At 46.0% G+C, this 21,221-nt stretch overlaps 1 protein-coding gene across 4 annotated transcripts in view; it reads right to left on the bottom strand.

Moving 5' to 3' along the window:
- Window positions 1-21,221, bottom strand: part of LOC139226454 (RIMS-binding protein 2-like) — a 267,359-nt gene that overhangs the window by 89,476 nt on the left and 156,662 nt on the right. For 3 of the 4 annotated variants that reach the window (XM_070857232.1, XM_070857233.1, XM_070857234.1), the window contains exons 9-13: window positions 16,448-16,570; window positions 15,761-15,865; window positions 13,201-13,251; window positions 8,152-8,172; window positions 3,502-3,703 (exon numbers count right to left, since the gene is read on the bottom strand). In XM_070857232.1, the coding sequence (XP_070713333.1) occupies window positions 3,502-3,703; window positions 8,152-8,172; window positions 13,201-13,251; window positions 15,761-15,865; window positions 16,448-16,570 (502 nt within the window). The remainder of the gene's footprint in view (window positions 1-3,501; window positions 3,704-8,151; window positions 8,173-13,200; window positions 13,252-15,760; window positions 15,866-16,447; window positions 16,571-21,221) is intronic. The other variant, XM_070857235.1, reaches the window with a different exon arrangement.

The following is a 21,221-nucleotide window of genomic DNA, read 5'->3' as shown; positions in this document are numbered from 1 at the left end:
CAGGGGCGGAGGGGAGTAGGCCGGCGAGGAGAGAATTGGAATAGTCGAGGCTGGAGGTGACAAGTGCATGGATGAGAGTTTCAGCTACAGATGAGAGGTAAGGCAGGGATGGAGGTAGACAATGTAATGGAAGCGGAAGTAGGCAGTCTTTGTGATTGAGGATATAGGGCAGACACTCAGCTTGTTTCAGTGCCAGAATCGGAAAGTTGATTGGAAAGATGGGCACAGATTTGGGAGGTGAGAAAAGGTTATGTGAGAAAAGGAAAGTTGGAAAAGGGATGATCATTTCAAAGAACGGAGAGTCCGGGGTGAATTTTTTGAGGATGGGTGATGTAGGGTTTTTTTTAAATGGCTCTGGGCAACAGGATAATGGGCTAAATGTTCCCCAAAGCCGTTTTTTGGCGTACTTGAAGAGTTCCGCCCATTCTTTTGGGGTCCAACTACGGCAAAAAAAATCATCCAACTTTCCCCATTTGAATTGTTGATTTTGGCGCCGCCTAGCCTGTCCTTTAGCTTTGGGGGTGGAGCCTAAGATCTACACCAAAAAGATCGGGTTGCCAGGGTAATGCCCGGTGCCCGCTCCCAACCCTGGTCGAAAGGCTTCCCTTCCCTCTCGGTGCCGCTCCTAGCCCTGGCCAAAAGGCCTCCCCTCTCCCGATTGCTGCTGCTAGACCTGGCCGAAGGGCCTCCCACCTCCCGGGTGCCGCTCCTAACCCTGGCCAAAAGGCTTCCCTCCCCTGCCGGTTGCTGCTCCTAACCCTGGCCGAAAGGCCTACCCCCCCCCCCCCCCCGCTCTCCCCTCTCTCACCTCCACCCCCCCCCCACCACCTCTCTGTTGCTGCTGTCCGGGCCGTGGAACCTCATCTGCTGCGCTGATTCTCTTACCTGCGCCAATTTTGTTAACTGCCCAGAAGGTTTTTCCAGAGTGGTCACATACGCTGTCCTTAGAAAAATTGGAGTAAATCGGAGCTGGCCAAACTTGCTTAAATGGCCAGAATTGGCATCGGTGGCAAGTTACGCCCCCAATGAGGTAAAAAAAAAATTGTAGCCTAAAAAAAATCCTACTTAAGTGAATTACGCTAGCGCAGAAACTTTTGGGAAACTTGGAGATTTTAATTTACTCCAAAAAAAACGGCGCAGGCCAAAAAAAACAGCGCAGATAATTGGGGAAAATTGAGCCCAATATCGTAGCACTGGAACGGAAGATTCAAACAGAAAAGTGGTCCAAACCAGTGATATAGATTTAGCTGAGTAATAACAAGGGAGCAATCAGATTACTAGAAAGAAGACTTGCATTTATATAGCGCCATTCACGACCACTGGATGTTCCAAAATGCTTTACAGCCAATGAAGTGCTTTTTTGAAGTGTAGTCACTGTTGTAATGTAGGAAACTAGAGTATATGATATACCATCAAATAGTTTAAAAGGAAATTGAGGATGAAATTAGCAGAGAAATTAAAGATTCGCACCATTGTTATAATTGTAGGAGATTTTAATTATCCAAAAATAGACTGGATGGAGAAAATGTTTGTGGTGAGAAAGGGGAGATTTATTTCCATGTGTTCAGGGCAGTTTTCTCAGTCAATATGTTGCTACTCCAACAAGGAAGGAAGTATTACTTAATATCTGATTCTGGGGAATGAAGCAGAATAAGTATCTGATATAAAAGTTGGGGAATATTTAAAAATATGAAATTAAATGCAATTAGGACCATTGTAAGATGAGAGAAGGAAAAAGAAAAGTCGTGACTCAGTACTTGACCAGAAAGAAGCGAATTATAATGACATAAAAAGATTTTGCAATTTGCTGATGACACCAAATTGAAAGGTATGGTAAATTGTGACAAGGACTATGAAAGACCGAAGGAGTTTGGAACACACTGAGCTATTGAACCAAACTTATCACAATAGGTAATCACTATAGAAAAGATGTGACTCATTGCATCAGTAACCTTGACCTGTGCTGGAGCGCACATCCTTGGAAGCTTTCAAAATGTTAGCAGCTTCTACTATGAGGGAAGGTCAGCAGATCAAATTTTGTGTTACAGTGGACAGTGTTTGCTGCTCTGGGAGTGCTACAGTAGCAAGTGCTGTGAGTTAGGGAGCTCCGTAATACCAAATGAAGTTTGCCCTTCTAATGACAACCAACTTATTCTATCCAATTTAGTAATGCAATTATCTCAATAAAGCTATCAGATATATAACTGTGAGAGTGGACAAAGCAGAATGGTAATGGCAGTGGTCCTGTAGAATACCAGGCAATGTGAGTGACACTGCAGGAAATAGGTACGGTGAGCGGCACTATAGGAGAAAGGCTAATGTAAGTGGGACTATAGAGAATAGGTAATGTGAGTGGCACTCTAGAGAAGTTACTTTTAATGGCACGATAGGGAGTGAGTACTGTGAGTGGCAATATAGGGGTATGGGTAGTGTGTGCGTGTGGCACAATAGGGGAACAGTTAATGTCAGGATTATGACCGCTTCAGGCTTGCCCACCTTATGAAATGCTTTGTGGAAGCAGCACTGTTATATATAAAATTTGAATGTATTGCTTTACATCATTTAACATTGGGATCTAACTGAAATATATAAATATTAAATGGTACTAATTGAGTATTTGGAGGTTTTTTAGACTTCAATACGCAGAGAAAGTGGGACCAGAGAATATAAAATGGAATTAAGTGAGAAGTAAATTTAAAATGGATATTCAGAAAAAATCTTTGTACTCAAATATATCTGCCAAGCAAGATAAGAGAGGCAGAAACATTGGGGTTATTTAAAGTACAATTACAATCCATGAGGGGAGACTTAATGTACCAGAAGAATGGACTTTGATAGGAAAGATAATGTATCAGATGGATGGGCTCTAATGAGAGTTACTGTAGCAGAAGATTGGACTTTGATGTTAAAGTTAAAGTGGGATGGGCTTCAATAGGCTGAATGACCATTCCTTACCCCTAACGTTTCTTTTGTAGGTATGTCGAATCTCAGTGCCGAAAAGAGCTACCAGTTTAAAAGGGAGACTAACACTGCACAAGATTCTGGTGGGGGGAAGAGGGGTGGAATCTAGCAATTCCCATCTTGTTCTTTAGGGAGTACATTTCCTGTGAGTTGAACATGGAAGTGTTGTGGTTATGATTTTCTCATCTCACTCACAACCAGGACAAATGGGCTGTGTGTGAAAACTGTAGGGGATAACACCAAGAAAATCACAATGGTCTGATCAGGCCCAAATCACCAACATGCCAGGAAATGTTAAATAAATCTTCCCCCATGCCTCTGATGCCATAAGTCAGTAACATCCTTCACCCTAGCATTCAAGCCCTTAGTATAGCTCCACAGTAATGTCAGGACAAGACCAAGGGGGACTTGTCAAGTTACTGTGCCTGAGATTAGATTGTAGCTCTGCTTCCCATAGGAGTTTGTGCAAGAGAACATTCAATACCTCAATTGGTCCCTGTTACACATGCTTTGGAAGGTTTGGCTCTCTCTTACTGTTACCTTTTTCCACTGGTGATTCCACTCCATTCAGGAACTGAGGCTGGCTATGGGAGAGCAATCCAGGTGTATCAGTGTTTACAAGGGTGTTGGTTAGCAAGTCGATATTCCCTGCTTGCAGGCGGAAGTGCTCCAATTCCTGGGAGAGAAGGCTGAACTGCGTGCTCTGACTCCGACATTTCTCTTCTAGATCCCGCACCCTTGCCTGGTGGAAAAGATGAGAATGACTCTGTTCCAGCAGCACTGACTGCACTCATTGTATGGTAACTCTGAACTGCAACACATGAATCACCAATCTAATCTTGTGCTACATCACTATAATCAGAAACATAGGCTCTGTGTCACTTAGTCCTTAGTACTGCTGGCATGGTGTGTGATACTTTACAGAAATATGCATATAGTGTAGTCACTGTTGAAATCTAGGCAAACACACAACAGCCAATTTGCACACAGTAATGTCCCATGAACAGCAATGAGATAAATGACCAGGTAATCTGTTTTAGTGACATTGGTTGAAGAAAGAATGTTGGCCAGGACTTCCCTGCTCTTCTTTGAAATAGTGCAATGGGATCTTTTACATTCATCTGGGAGGGCAGATTAACATCCGTTGAACGTCTTATCGAAAGATGGCACTTCCGACAGAGCAGTACTCCCTAAAATTCAGATTATGTATTCAGCTTCACGGCCTTTAACTCAGAAGCGAGTGTGCTACCAATGAGCCATGAGTGATGGTTAAAAAAATGATTTTTTTTTGGTGGCTGGTTTTCTCGTGACATGGAGGTATTAATTTATTTTTTAGGCTTTCGATGTATTTTGATGAGCAGCAAAACAAATAAGAAGATAAGAAGATAAGAACATAAGAATTAGGAACAGGAGTAGGCCATCTAGTCCCTCGAGCCTGCTCCACCATTCAATAAGATCATGGCTGATCTGGCCGTGGACTCAGCTCCACTTCCCCGCCCGCTCCCCGTAACCCTTAATTCCCTTATTGGTTAAAAATCTATCTATCTGTGACTTAAATACATTCAATGAGCTAGCCTCAACTGCTTCCTTGGGCAGAGAATTCCACAGATTCACAACCATCTGGGAGAAGAAATTCATTCTCAACTCGGTTTTAAATTGGCTCCCCCGTATTTTGAGGCTGTGCCCCCTAGTTCTAGTCTCCCTGACCAGTGGAAACAATCTCTCCGCCTCTATCTTGTCTATCCCTTTCATTATTTTAAATGTTTCTATAAGATCACCCTTCATCCTTCTGCAGCCACGATGCCCCTCTGCCCACCCCACCCACCTACCCTGTACCCAGAAATCCAGCACTGTTGCCCCTTCAAACCCTGCCCTATAACCATCTTGCGTCTTGCCTTGGACTTGGCAAAGGATGGCAACCTTCACTGCTGCTTATAACTGGTTAATGCCCATTCCTCACCGTTCTTCCATTATTAGTCACATTTTCCATTGCTGACCAGGACTATTATTGCAGTGAGGAAACGATTACAACTAGCACTTTCTACACTAGCTACTGGAATAAAAAGGGACAAGAATAAGGTGTGCAATGCAAATATGAAACCTGTAAAGCTGGAAATCTGAAATAAAAACAGATAATGCTGCAAATACAACATCTGTAAGAGAAATGACCATTTCACACTGTGCACGTAAATCCGTAATTCTGATGAAAAGTTCCACGCCTGTAATGTAAATGCTGACAGAAATGTTTAATCCATCCTATAATGTTCTGCATGAATGGAAGGAAAAGATCTCTAAATTCACCAAGTACAGTAACTACATAGAATATTTTCTTCATTTAAACTTTGATTTAAATGTTGTGTCAAAGCAAATTCTTCTGATGCCTGCTCTGATCCTTGTCTGACTGAGATGCACTCCGACCCCATGTGACTGATATCACTCTGATCCCTCTATTATTGATCTATGCTCCGATCCCCATGTTACTGATAAAACCTCTGATCCCCGTATTACTGACACCACTCTGATCCCTTGTTTACTGATTCATGCTGTGATCCTGATGTTACTGACACACACACTGAACCCCATGTGATCGATATGCTGCTGCTGCTATAATTCCCAGTTTACGTGGACAACAGCCTGGAGAGGTGAAGGGAGAAATTTAATTTAAAATCAAACAACACAGGCCTGTTTTTTCAATGCATTTAGCTGCAAGATGTGGTTTCATTCAGACTGGTTGAGTTGGTGCATTCTCTTTACTGTTCATACAGCCCCTATTATATAGAAAGATACATTCACAGCACTAACGAAAGACTTTAATTCATATAAAGGTATAATACTGCGATCCCATACTTCCAGCAGGGAGAGCGGGTCACAGATGGTGCTTCAGCACTGGAGCACTAATTTTCCGTATGAGCACAGTACCCAATGGGAGCATGGGATCACAGAATCATCCCTCTGGTGCCTGATGGTATCTCACAGAGCATTCCAAAGTGTTTCACATATAATTAATTGCAAGTGCAGCTAGTGCAGTCATTGTTGTTACATAGACAAACAGAAGCCATGTTGCATTCAAGACACCATAAAAAGCAATGAGATAATGACGAGTTAATCTGCTTTTGGCAGTGTTGGTTAAGAAAAGAATATTGGCCAGTGCACTGGTTTAATGACTCTTCTGAAATACAGTGCCATTGTAAATGTAGCACTCTCTCAGTACTTTTTTATTATTCATTCATGGGATGTGGGCGTCGTTGGCAAGGTCAGAATTTATTGCCCATCCCTAATTGCCCTCTAGAAGGTGGTGGTGAGCTGCCTTCTTGAACCGCTGCAGTCCGTGTGGTGAAGCTACTCCCATATTGCTGTTAGGAAGGTTGTTCCAGGATTTTGACCCAGCGACAATGCATGAAAGGCCAAATATTTCCAAGTTTGGATGGCATGTGTCTTGGAGGGGAACTCGGAGGTGATGGTGTTCCCATGCACCTGCTGCCCTTGTCCTTCTAGATGGTAGAGATCGCGGGTTTGGGAGAACCTATCGATGAATCCTTAGTGCATCTTGTAGATGGTACACACTGCAGACATGCAGGCTGTTGGTGGAGGGAGTGAATGTTTAAGGTCGTGGATGGGGTGCCAATCAAACAGGCTGGTTTGTCCTGGGTGGCGTTGAGCTGCTTGAGTGTTGTTGGAGCTGCACTCATCCAGGCAAGTGGAGAGTTTTCCATCACGCTCCTGATTTGTGCCTTGTAAATGGTGGAAAGGCTTTGGGAAATCAACAGGTGAGTCACTTGCCGCAGAATACTCAGCCTCTGACCTGCTCTTGTAGCCACAGTATTTATGTGGCTGGTCTAGTATAGTTTCTGGTCAATGGTGACCACCAGGATGTTAATGGTGGGGGATTTGACGATGGTAATGCCATTGAATGTGAAGTAGAAGTGGTTAGACTTTCTCTTATTGGAAATGGTCATTGCCTGGCACTTGCATGGCGCGAATATTACTTGCCACTTATCAGCCCAAGCCTGAAGGTTGTCCAGGTCTTGCTGCATGCAGGCACAAACTGCTTCATTATCTGAGGAGTTGTGAATGTAACTGAACACTGCGCAATCATCAGTGAACATCCCCACTTCTGACCTTATGATGGAGGGAAGGTCATTCATGAAGCAGCCGAAGATTGTTGGGCCTAGGACACTTCTCTGAGGAACTACTGCAGTGATATCCTCAGGCTGAGATGATTAGTCTCCAACAACCACAAACATCTTCCTTTGTGCTAGGTGTGACTCCAGCCAGTGAAGAGTTTACCCCTTAATTCTCACTGACTTCAATTTTACTAGTCCTTGATGCCACATTTGGTCAACTTCTGTTTTGATGTCAAGGGAGGTCACTCTCACCTCTGGAATTCAGCTCTTTTGTCCAAGTTTGGACCAAGGTTGTAATGAGGTCTGGAGCAGAGTGGTCCTGGCGGAACCCAAACTGAGCATCAGGAGCAGTTTTTTTTTTGGCGGGGGGGTGGGTGTGGGGGCGGGAAAGAGTACCACTTGATAGCACTGTTGATGATCCCTTCCATCACTTTGCTGATGATTGAATTGCACTGCATAGTGTCAGCACAGATTATGCACTCATGTGCTGGAGTGATGCTTAAACCCTGATTCAGAGAGCTGTGAGACACTTGAGGATTTGTGCCTTAATATACCATGGAGCTACCCTATTTTCAACAAGTCTGTCAGTGATATCAGTAGCACAGAGAAACGTAAACTGCTTTTAATACAGGCAAAGTCAGGAAACAAATCAATGTAAGAAGACACCTTTGCTTTGTTGGCTTCTACAACCATTTATGCAGATTTTTGAACTGAGATGATTATTGTTTAACAGGAAAAGGCGATTATTGGGAAGGGAAAGGAAATGACTTGCATTCAGTAAAGAGATGATACACCCTGTACTACAGTTCTGCTCTAATATATTAAAGGTACAAAAATGAAAACCACACAGAGCCTCTCAAACACTGATAAACCAAAGAGATTTACATAATATACTGTTTCTCATTTTGTAAGTGCAGTGATGACACGTTCAGATAAGCAAGGTGCTCCAATTTATTGCAAGGATTTATTATGTGGAAAGCTGCACAGAGGATTCCTCAAACACACACACACACACACACACAGGTCTACATGCTAAAGAGACGGGGACAGATGTGGTGCTGTGTACCTGCATGCAGTCCAAGGTATTCTATTAACAGAAGAAACAGAAAATGGAACACCATTAAATAGAAGCATGCTTCAAACCATTAGAGAACCTCAATCCAATAAAGTGCACACATCATTCAATACAGAAATATACCAGCTCCCGCTGTAAAACTAGGCGGATCAACTCCTACAATTTAACAGAGATCAATGATCAGTGTTACATAGGAAGATAAAATCTAGCTTTGTTCAGTCAGACATTTTCAGCTCTAATGAATGTTTAAAAGGAGAAGGCAGGTGTTAAAGAATTTCTATAACACAGTATCCTACTGCAGCTTTCTTTACTAAGATATAGCTGCGCAGAGATGATTAGCAGCTCACCATCACTACAGCTTGCGTTCACACACCCGTTGTTGCGTACATTTCACAGATATTAGACAGATTTATGTGTTCCAAGGGAATGCAAGAAAGCTATTAATACACAGAAAGTTCCTCAGTATACTCTGTTTCTAGAATCCAATCAAGTTGCTGTCTCCACTATATTTTAGTCAGTGTGACATCAGCTGGTGACGAGGGACCACTGATAATCTCTGCACAGAGTGAAAACACTTGGTATGATTAATACTTTTTCTGTATAGATGAAATGATAAAATGGAAGTTAGTGCCAGAAGCTGCAACCAAACCTACACCTTTACATATATAGGCTGAAAACAGAACTGTGTTTCTATAGATACAGGTACATGTCTGAAATCCGGAATCCTCCGGACCGAGACAGGGATAGTATTAAAGCCAAGGAAGTGGCATACAAATTGGCCAGAAATAGCAGCGAACCTGAGGACTGGGAGAAATTTAGAACTCAGCAGAGGAGGACAAAGGGTTTGATTAGGGCAGGGAAAATGGAGTACGAGAAGAAGCTTGCAGGGAACATTAAGGCGGATTGCAAAAGTTTCTATAGGTATGTAAAGAGAAAGAGGTTAGTAAAAACAAACGTAGGTCCCCTGCAGTCAGAATCAGGGGAAGTCATAACGGGGAACAAAGAAATGGCAGACCAATTGAACAAGTACTTTGGTTCAGTATTCACTAAGGAGGACACAAACAACCTTCCGGATATAAAAGTGGTCAGAGGGTCTATTAAAGAGGAGGAACTGAGGGAAATCTTTATTAGTCGGGAAATTGTGTTGGGGAAATTGATGGGATTGAAGGCCGATAAATCCCCAGGGCCTGATGGACTGCATCCCAGAGTACTTAAGGAGGTGGCCTTGGAAATAGCGGATGCATTGACAGTCATTTTCCAACATTCCATTGACTCTGGATCAGTTCCTATCGAGTGGAGGGTAGCCAATGTAACCCCACTTTTTAAAAAAGGAGGGAGAGAGAAAGCAGGGAATTATAGACCGGTCAGCCTGACCTCAGTAGTGGGTAAAATGATGGAATCAATTATTAAGGATGTCATAGCAGCGCATTTGGAAAATGGTGACATGATAGGTCCAAGTCAGCATGGATTTGTAAAAGGGAGATCATGCTTGACAAATCTTCTGGAATTTTTTGAGGATGTTTCCAATAAAGTGGACAAAGGAGTACCAGTTGATGTGGTGTATTTGGACTTTCAGAAGGCTTTCGACAAGGTCCCACACAGGAGATTAATGTGCAAAGTTAAAGCACATGGGATTGGGGGTAGTGTGCTGACGTGGATTGAGAACTGGTTGTCAGACAGGAAGCAAAGAGTAGGAGTAAATGGGTACTTTTCGGAATGGCAGGCAGTGACTAGTGGGGTACCGCAGGGTTCTGTGCTGGGGCCCCAGCTGTTTACATTATACATTAATGATTTAGACGAAGGGATTAAATGTAGTATCTCCAAATTTGCGGATGACACTAAGTTGGGTGGCAGTGTGAGCTGCGAGGAGGATGCTATGAGGCTACAGAGTGACTTGGATAGGTTAGGTGAGTGGGCAAATGCGTGGCAGATGAAGTATAATGTGGATAAATGTGAGGTTATCCACTTTGGTGGTAAAAACAGAGAGACAGACTATTATCTGAATGGTGACAGATTAGGAAAAGGGAAGGTGCAACGAGACCTGGGTGTCATGGTACATCAGTCATTGAAGGTTGGCATGCAGGTACAGCAGGCGGTTAAGAAAGCAAATGGCATGTTGGCCTTCATAGCGAGGGGATTTGAGTACAGGGGCAGGGAGGTGTTGCTACAGTTGTACAGGGCTTTGGTGAGGCCACACCTGGAGTATTGTGTACAGTTTTGGTCTCCTAACTTGAGGAAGGACATACTTGCTGTTGAGGGAGTGCAGCGAAGATTCACCAGACTGATTCCCGGGATGGTGGGACTGACCTATCAAGAAAGACTGAATCAACTGGGCTTGTATTCACTGGAGTTCAGAAGAGTGAGAGGGGACCTCATAGAAACGTTTAAAATTCTGACGGGTTTGGACAGGTTGGATGCAGGAAGAATGTTCCCAATGTTGGGGAAGTCCAGAAGCAGGGGTCACAGTCTAAGGATAAGGGGTAAGCCATTTAGGACCGAGATAAGGAGAAACTTCTTCACCCAGAGAGTGGTGAACCTGTGGAATTCTCTACCACAGGAAGTAGTTGAGGCCAATTCACTAAATATATTCAAAAGGGAGTTAGATGAAGTCCTTAGTACTCGGGGGATCAAGGGGTATGGCGTGAAAGCAGGAAGTGGGTACTGAAGTTTCATGTTCAGCCATGAACTCGTTGAATGGCGGTGCAGGCTAGAAGGGCTGAATGGCCTGCTCCTGCACCTATTTTCTATGTTTCTATGTTTCTATGAGACCGTGCCGTTTTTTTTGGTTTTTCCAGATTTCCAACAAGAAAATCAATAGTCTGGTAAGTAGCCTCCTACCAAATTGAATCACCACACTGTTGGCCGCCTCACAAATGTCCGGTGTACGAACAATAATTCCGGATGACTCCATCTGGGATGTGCAAAATGTCCGGTTTTCGGACAATTCCAGTTTTCGGAGTTCTGGATTCGAAACGTTGCACCTGTATTATTAATATGCTTGTGAATTGTGAGCTCCACTATTAGGGTCACAATCACGGGCTGAAATCCTTCATGCTGCTTGCCTGCAACAGGCAAATCACATTAACTTTACTCATCCTTACAAGCTAAGTGAGGGGCTAAATACCCATACATAGTCTGGAGAATAGGTAGCCAAACACATTGAGGAGCAGTTGTACTGAATGGCTGGGTACAGATTGGCTCAAGAGTGGGCTGGATATCAGACTGTCTATTGACATCACTGTCAGCCAATGAGTTGGCGGCAGGACGGGACTTATGGCAGTCTATTTTACAGCAAACAAAGTATATGTACACAGCAAACTGCAAACAGAATCTATTTAAACGCCGCACTACAGCAAACAAGTCGCAGAGTCTATTTTCTAAGTCTCTACAAACTACACCAAACAGAACTCATGACCGAAACTATAGCAACGTCTCCCGATAAAAGCAGGGTAATTTCTCCAGCAAAATGCAGTGAGTGGAGGATAGTAACATAGTACAAACTATGCACGTAAAATCAATCCCAGTCACTCACAGCAGTGCGGCCTCCAGATGGGATTGATGAGGGAATTCACCAATCATACCCATCCTGGCCTGGAATAGTGATGTCACTATATGCAGTTGCTGAATATAAAATAGGTTTGGGAGCAATGGGCACTGAGGAGACTGGGGACTAAACAGATCAGGGTGTGCTATCAGGGTTCTGCCCTTAGGTACAGGGTATGGTATCTGGAAGCTGTCTGCAGCTACAAGGTAGCCTGTTTGAAAGCTGTGTGTGTGGTGTCTGTAGATACAGGGTATGCTGTCAGGAAACTTTGTGTGTGATGTCAGGAAGCTGCATGTGGATTTTGTAGGTACAGGGTTAATGTCTGGGCTCTGACACCTGTTTTGCTGCTGCTGATGGCAGGAAAACATTTGAGGGGAGATTTTTCTGGGTGCAGCGAATATCCGTCAATTTAGCCACTTCCTTTACACGTGTGTGTCCAGAGTGCCCAATTTTCTAATATTCACTGTGCTTGCGTAATCCAGTGCACTTGGACGCAGACTCAGAAATATCATTTTTTTAAAGAGCATTTTCACACAACATATGGGACCTTACACCCATGACGACACTTGCAGTGAGAATGCAGTGAGAATGCTTGAGACTCTTACTCAAAATCCACAGAAAGTATCCCATCTAGTTTACTGTTGGAAGGCCTGACTTTCAGCACCAGACTTGTGATGTTTCACATTGGCAGTGCCTGGTTGCTATCAGTTGCTGTGGCACAAAGGACATACTTGCTTTGGAGGCAGTTCAGAGAAGGTTCACTCGGTTGATTCCGGAGATGAGGGGGTTGACTTATGAGTAAAGGTTGAGTAGGTTGGGCCTCTACTCATTGGAATTCAGAAGAATGAGAGGTGATCTTATCGAAACGTATAAGATTATGAGGGGGCTTGACAAGATGGATGCAGAGAGGATGTTTCCACTGATAGGGGAGACTAGAACTAGGGGGCATAATCTTAGAATAAGGGGCCAGCCATTTAAAACTGAGATGAGGAGGAATTTCTTCTTTCAAAGGGTTGTAAATCTGTGGAATTCGTTGCCTCAGAGAGCTGTGGAAGCTGGGTCATTGAATACATTTAAGACAGAGATAGACAGTTTCTTAACTGATAAGGGAATAAGGGGTTATGGGGAATGGGCAGGGAAGTGGACCGGAGTCCATGATCGGATCAGCCATGATCATATTAAATGGCGGAGCAGGCTCGAGTGGCCATAAGGCCTACTCCTGCTCCTATTTCTTATGTTCTTATGTTTTGCCCGCAAACACTGTGAGATCATTTATATAGGGTCCCTGGCAAAGTGATCAGTCTCTCCTGGTACCCAGTACAATGACAAAACCATATAAGAGATGAGTGAAAGAGCTCAGTGTTAAAGCACTGGAGGATGCTCAAGCACCTAAGTACGGATTTCACTTTCCAATGACAGGTTTAAAGGTAGGCTGAGGATTCAGGCTGGAATGTGTTTGTTAAAATTGATAACAGAACATGTAGCTATTCTCTTACCTCCAGTAACTGGACCACACCCTCATGTTCCTTCTTTGCTTCAAACTGAGCCTTAATTGAAAAACAAAGCAGATTAATTGAGCCTCTGCACAATGACTGCTGCCTGCACCAGGAGGAAGGATAGAAAAAAAATGTTATACAGAGGGTGGTTAGACTGTGGGATTGTCTATCAAAAACCATTGTTAAAGTAGTTATAAATGCTATAATGTTATAAAGGGAATTAGATAATTACTTGAAAAAAAGGAACATTAATCTGTACGGAGAGCATGCGGGAGACTGAGAATAGGTGACTTGGTTCACTTGGGATGCAGGCCTGCTTGGCCAAATGGTCAGTTTCTGAGTTGGAGCATACTGTGATCCTAGACAATGTATGAAGCTGCCACCCCTTTATTACAGGGGAAAGATAACCAAAGCTGCACGTCCTTGAAGCCAACACTAATCTCACAAAGAGTAACCACAGATGAAGAATTCCGGCATATGCAATATTTGAATTAAAGCAACACTCATAGATTCTTTGATGTGAGTGCGAACAAGTTCAAGCACACATACAACCCAACATTTCAACATGAAAGGCTTTATTGCAGATGGATATGCTGGATGTCAAATGTGGAGACTCCATCTCACTATTCAGTGAGTGCGCTAAATGACTAGCGAGACTGGCCTTCTCCCAGCTCAAACAGGATTATGTCTGATTCTGAACTTTCCAGTCTTTCTGCTATGGGGTTGGCTGGAAGCGGCTGGGACTGTTCTCGACTCTAATATTGAGAGGACTTAGTGATTCGTGTTCCAAGCCTGTTCAGTGTTGTTTATAATCACCGAGGCTGCTAGAGGGGTATAACTATCCAATATCGTCGTAAGTCAGGATAATTGACCAGCCTAGCTTCCTTACCAACTCAGCTTTCATTAAAATGCCAGACCTACCTCCTGCTCTTGGCACATTATTAATAGATATTCCAAGTTTGTGAAACTTCCCCACCCCCAGAAACTTGCTATGAAACATTAGGCTGTCCAATGTTGCTGTCATTAGAAGCCTTTGGGGCAGATCTTCATTGCCACTGATTTTGCAGTTGGAGACTTCCCTCGGGCGGATGCCTCCGACCAGCAAACAATCTACAAACTTACCTGATGGTCCCAGAGGTTTGGACATTTGTGCTCCTGGGCCTCCACGTGTAGGCCTGCATAGAGGCACACGTATCCCATTGGCACATGCGGTTCGTGTGGGCCCACTCAACCACTGCAAGAAGGGGATCCCCATTCATACTTATGAGAATTCCGTATGTACGGATGCCTCATAAGTATGAATGGGAATACCCCCCAAAATATATGTACACTTCAAATACATTTTTCAAAAATCACATATTTAAAATTAATCAAAATGGCATTTAATTAAATATTTAAAACAAAAATTTATTTTTTGAAAATTAAATTTACATAGAAACATAGAAAATAGGTGCAGGAGCAGGCCATTCAGCCCTTCTAGCCTGCACCGCCATTCAATGAGTTCATGGCTGAACACATGGCTTACATATTTTAAAGGTTCTGAAAATAAACTTACCTTATGTCACAGGTTTTAAAATATATTAATTATTGAAAAAAATTATTTTTCTGTTCTTTAAAAGTCTTACACCTGCTTTTACCAGGCATAAGAATTTCACGGGCATTCGCTGGGCAAATAACTCACCGAGGCCCTTTTCCCGAGAATGCGTGCGATCTGTCAAGAAGATTCTTGACAGGTCGCAAGTTCCACATGCCTAAACCCAGAACTTGTGCGGCCCCTTCCGTGGTATGCACTTCATACACATCCGTAGGGGCTGCAAATTACAGCCCATTATCTTTGTGCTGCTGCTTTTCAGCTCACTTGTATGAGGTACCCCACTGCTACCAAATGGTTCAAGTGGAGTGCCATGAGTTTCAATTATCGGGGAGCCACACTGAGCTGCAGAGCAGTAAAACAGCATTTAAGTGATAGAGCTGTAACACAAAGAGACAGATCATAATGTGCACTCAACAGCAACCTGACTTAATTAAGCTTGATATATGTGAATAGGTTGTGAGCTGTAGCAGAATTAAACCAGCTCCACCTCTCCTGTAAAAAAATCCAGCTTTAAAAGTGTAACCTCTAACAAATTAAATCCTGTATGTACTTTTAATAGGCACATGAAAGAGGGAGCTTTTAAAATATGAAAATATTTTTACAAGTTCCTTGATGATTCAGTGAGTTTATTCAGTGAGTAACTGACACAGACCAGAAAGGTCCAGGTTTCATCCTTGGTCAGTGCTACACGAAGGAGGAGCTACAAATGGCTCAGGTTGTCGAGATTCTTTTTCCTAACTGCTATTTAGTGACATCTGTGTAAACACCAGCTGAGGAAAGGATTAGGCTCGGCTGTGATACCTCCACAATTGAAGAGTCTGCTGGTAATCATACTCGAAGTTTACACATGAATAATATCACAGCAAAGTGCAGGATGACAGCAGGTTTCTATGGATTGCAAATAACCCAGTAAGAAGTCTGTGCCTTAAGCTGAGGAAAAGAGATAAAAAGATAGATTCGTACTACCTGTTGCAGTCGTTCCACCTCATGCTGCTTGACCTTTAGAATTGTCAGCGCTTCTTCATGTTCCAACTCCAGCTGGTGCCTGCGCTCTGCCACCTCTCGCATATGCTGCAGAGAAACATTCATTACTCCACATCCAACTGCACGAGCTCCTCCTCACAGTGCCAGGTACAGCCTTCTGAAATTATACTGCCTTTTGAAAACATGCAGATCCATGTACGAGGACAGCCTTTTGAAAATATGAGGTTCTCTATATTAAGATAGCAAGCTAAAAAAACAGACTGTCCTGTACCGAGACAATGCTGGAAGTACATTGCCCCCTAGCAGTGCTCTGCTAGAAGCACACAGCCCCAAATCAGAGCTCTGTTGGAACATGCACTAGTGCCCTGTTGGAAAACGCTACTCCTATTTGTACCCCCGAAACTCAACGTAGCCTGGGATCACTTGCTCAAACGTCTCCTTCCTTTCTCCAGGGGAGGAACAGACCACTTCCCCCAAGAACTCAGCAGGCAGTAAAACTCAATGTCCAGGGAACCCCTGCAATATGCTGTGAGCTACCCAAGTTTGCAGTCTCCCACTGCGATGTGTATTTACTACTGTCATGTTCTGTGAATTACCCGAGCTCAATAATGTCTCACTCGCTCTGAGATGTATATATTTTTTTGCATAAGGTGCTACCAGTGATCTTACCTTCAGGACCTGCTCTAGGTTCTCCAGCTTGGCTTGGAGTCGCTGATTCTCCTTCAGAGCTGAATCTCGTTCTGCTGTCACCACTGAGAGTCTCCCTCTCAGGTCATTGTTGTGAGCTTTAACCTGCAGCAAACACAGGCACGTCAATTCAGTCAGAAAGGGCCAAGAGGAACGCAGTCACCAACTGTCACACCTCATTACTGTATAAAAGGACACTAAATTTGTTGGCAAGTTCAAATAAATCCTCTACTTGCTTTGTAAATGATGCAGACATCTTCTGAACACAGCACAGTGATAGGCTTGAGACCTGGACCAGTGGATTGCATAAATATGGCAACAGAATTTTACACCTAAATTTAAGACCCTTGGAAAATAAATGAAGTGATGTCACGCACCCATTCCTTCCATCCCTTCCACACAGTGGCTTATCGGATCTATCTCTTTGGTAGCTACACAGGAATTAGCTGAATAAACACAATAAAAAAGTTCTCATGATGCCTTCATGGAGTCATGCAGTCTGTGCTCAGTTATCTCAGTAGGGTGGTAAATAGGGATGCTCGTTGGCCTCATTGACGATGGGAAAGTAGGAGAAAATCGTGTCTCTTGCAGCAAAGTCCAGATGTGCCTCAGTGGGTAGCACTCTCGCCTTTGAGTAAGAAGGTTGTGGGGTTCAAGTCCCACTTCAGCGACTTGTGTATAAAAGTCTAGGCTAACACTCTAGTGCTGAGGGAGTGCTATACTGTCGGAGGTGCCGTCTTTTGGATGAGATGATAAACTGAGGCCCGAAGAAGAGCAGGGGAGTTACCCCTGGTGTCCTGGCCAATATTTATCCCCCAATCAACGTAACAAAAACAGATTATCAGGTCACTGTCACATTGCTGTTTGTGGGAACTTGCTGTGCGCAAATAGATTACCACGGTTCCGACATTACCACAGTGACTACATTTCAAAAAGTACTTCATTGGATTTGACATGTCCAAAGATGCTGTTGAATGACAATGGCCTGGGAAACAGCATCCCAATCTGTTATTCCTGAAGAATAGGAGGGGAGATAACTGGGAGAAAGAAAATGAAAAAATAAAGAACAAGTTTAAAATCACAAAACAGAAAACATTGGTGCACATGCTCAGTCAGAAGCTAGCAAATGCAGGAGAAGCACTTCAGCTGAAACAGTGAGAAGGAATACAGTTGTGTGGGGGCGAGGGAACACAGTACAGACTGGGGCGAGGTAACACAGTACAGACTGGGGCGAGGGAACACAGTACAGACTGGGGCGAGGGAACACAGTACAGACTGGGGCGAGGGAACACAGTACAGACTGGGGCGAGGGAACACAGTACAGACTGGGGCGAGGGAACACAGTACAGACTGGGGCGAGGGAACACAGTACAGACTGGGGCGAGGGAACACAGTACAGACTGGGGCGAGGGATGGACGGTACAGAATGGGGCGAGGGGAGGATGGTACAGAATGGAGCGAGGGGAGCAGAGTACGGAATGGGGCGAGGGGAGCAGAGTACAGAATGGGGCAATGGGAACACAGTACAGAATGAGGCGAGGGGAGCAGAGTACAGAATGGGGCGAGGGGAGCAGAGTACAGAATGGAGCGAGGGGAACACAGTACAGAATGAGGCGAGGGGAGCAGAGTACAGAATGGGGCGAGGGGAGCAGAGTACAGAATGGGGCAATGGGAACACAGTACAGAATGAGGCGAGGGGAGGATGGTACAGAATGGGGCGAGGGGAGCAGAGTACAGAATGAGGCGAGGGGAGCAGAGTACAGAATGGGGCGAGGGGAGCAGAGTACAGAATGGAGCGAGGGGAGCAGAGTACAGAATGGAGCGAGGGGAGCAGAGTACAGAATGGGGCGAGGGGAGCAGAGTATAGAATGGGGCGAGGGGAGCAGAGTACAGAATGGGGCGAGGGGAATACGGTACAGAATGGGGCGAGGGGAGCAGAGTACAGAATGGGGCGAGGGGAGCAGGGTACAGAATGGGGCGAGGGGAACACAGTACAGAATGGGGCGAGGGGAACACAGTACAGAATGGGACGAGGGGAACACAGTACAGAATGGGGCGAGGGGAACACAGTACAGAATGGGGCGAGGGGAACACAGTACAGAATGGGGCGAGGGGAGCAGAGTACAGAATGGGGCGAGAGGAGCAGAGTACAGAAGGGGGCGAGGGGAGCAGAGTACAGAATGGGGCGAGGGGAGCAGAGTACAGAATGGGGCGAGGGGAACACAGTACAGAATGGGGCGAGGGGAACACAGTACAGAATGGGGCGAGGGGAACAGAGTACAGAATGGGGCGAGGGGAACACAGTACAGAATGGGGCGAGGGGAACTCAGTACAGAATGGGGTGAGGGGAACACGGCACAGAATGGGGCGAGTGGAACACGGTACAGAATGGGGCGAGGGGAACACAGTACAGAATGGGGCGAGGGGAACACGGTACAGAATGGGGCGAGGGGAGGATGGTACAGAATGGGGCAAGGGGAACACAGTACAGAATGGGGTGAGGAGAGCAGAGTACAGAATGGGATGAGGGGAACATGGTACAGCATGGGGCGAGGGGAACATGGTACAGCATGGGGCGAGGGGAACATGGTACAAAATTGGGGCGAGGGGAGCAGAGTACAGAATGGGGCGAGGGGAGCAGAGTACAGAATGGGGCGAGGGGAGGACGGTACAGAATGGGGCGAGGGGAGGATGGTTCAAAACGGGGCGAGGGGAGCAGAGTACAGAATGGGGCGAGGGGAACACGGTACAGAATGGGGCGAGGGGTACACAGTACAGAATGGGGTGAGGGGAACACAGCACAGAATGGGGCGAGGGGAACACAGTACAGAATGGGGCGAGGGGAACACAGCACAGAATGGGGTGAGGGGAACACAGTACAGAATGGGGCGAGGGGAACACAGTACAGAATGGGGTGAGGGAGAACACAGCACAGAATGGGGCGAGAGGAACAGAGTACAGAATGGGACGAGGGGAACAGAGTACAGCATGGGGCGAGGGGAACATGGTACAGAATTGGGGCGAGGGGAGCAGAGTACAGAATGGGGCGAGGGGAGCAGAGTACAGAATGGAGCAAGGGGAGCAGAGTACAGAATGGAGCGAGGGGAGCAGAGTACAGAATGGGGTGAGGGGAGCAGAGTACAGAATGGGGCGAGGGGAACACAGTACAGAATGGGGCGAGGGGAACAGAGTACAGAATGGGGCGAGGGGAACACGGTACAGAATGGGGCGAGGGGAACACAGTACAGAATGGGGCGAGGGGAACACAGTACAGAATGGGGCGAGGGGAACACAGTACAGAATGGGGCGAGGGGAACAGAGTACAGAATGGGGCGAGGGGAACACGGTACAGAATGGGGCGAGGGGAACACAGTACAGAATGGGGCGAGGGGAACACAGTACAGAATGGGGCGAGGAGAGCAGAGTACAGAATGGGGCGAGGGGAGCAGAGTACAGAATGGGGCGAGGGGAGCAGAGTACAGAATGGGGCAAGGGGAGCAGAGTACAGAATGGGGCGAGGGGAGCAGAGTACAGAATGGGGCGAGGGGAGCAGAGTACAGAATGGGGCGAGGGGAACACAGCACAGAATGGGGCGAGGGGAGCAGAGTACAGAATGAAGCGAGGGGAGCAGAATACAGAATGGGGCAAGGGGAGCAGAGTACAGAATGGGACGAGGGGAACACAGTACAGAATGGGGCGAGGGGAGCAGAGTACAGAATGGGGCGAGGGGAGCAGAGTACAGAATGGGGCGAGGGAAGCAGGGTACAGAATGGGGCGAGGGGAACACAGTACAGAATGGGGCGAGGGGAGCAGAGTACAGAATGGGGCGAGGGGAACACAGTACAGAATAGGGCGAGGGGAACACAGTACAGAATGGGGCGAGGGGAACACAGGACAGAATGGGGCGAGGGGAACACAGTACAGAATGGGGCGAGGGGAACACAGGACAGAATGGGGCGAGGGGAACACAGGACAGAATGGGGCGAGGGGAACACAGTACAGAATGGGGCGAGGGGAACACAGTACAGAATGGGGCGAGGGGAACTCAGTACAGAATGGGGTGAGGGGAACACAGTACAGAATGGGATTAGTGGAGGACGGTAAAGAATGGGGCGAGGGGAACACAGTACAGAATGGGGCGAGGGGAACACAGGACAGAATGGGGCGAGGGGAACACAGTACAGAATGGGGCGAGGGGAACACAGTACAGAATGGGGCGAGGGGAACACAGGACAGAATGGGGCGAGGGGAACACAGTACAGAATGGGGCGAGGGGAACACAGTACAGAATGGGGCGAGGGGAGCAGAGTACAGAATGGGGCGAGGGGAACACAGTACAGAATGGGGCGAGGGGAACACAGTACAGAATGGGGCGAGGGGAGCACAGTACAGAATGGGGCGAGGGGAACACAGTACAGAATGGGGCGAGGGGAACACAGTACAGAATGGGATTAGTGGAGGACGGTACAGAATGGGGCGAGGGGAACACAGTACAGAATGGGGCGAGGGGAACACAGTACAGAATGGGGCGAGGGGAGCAGAGTACAGAATGGGGCGAGGGGAACACAGTACAGAATGGGGCGAGGGGAGCACAGTACAGAATGGGGCGAGGGGAGCACAGTACAGAATGGGGCGAGGGGAACACAGTAAAGAATGGGATTAGTGGAGGACGGTACAGAAGGGGGCGAGGGGAACACAGCACAGAATGGGGTGAGGGGGGGGACGGTACAGAATGGGAGCCCAGTGCTACAAATGC

This window comes from Pristiophorus japonicus, chromosome 16 (genome assembly GCF_044704955.1).
Source record: "Pristiophorus japonicus isolate sPriJap1 chromosome 16, sPriJap1.hap1, whole genome shotgun sequence".
In the NCBI taxonomy this organism is placed as follows: Eukaryota; Metazoa; Chordata; class Chondrichthyes; family Pristiophoridae; genus Pristiophorus; species Pristiophorus japonicus.
Note: the sequence above shows the minus strand (reverse complement) of the source record. Positions and strands in the feature narration are given on the sequence as shown.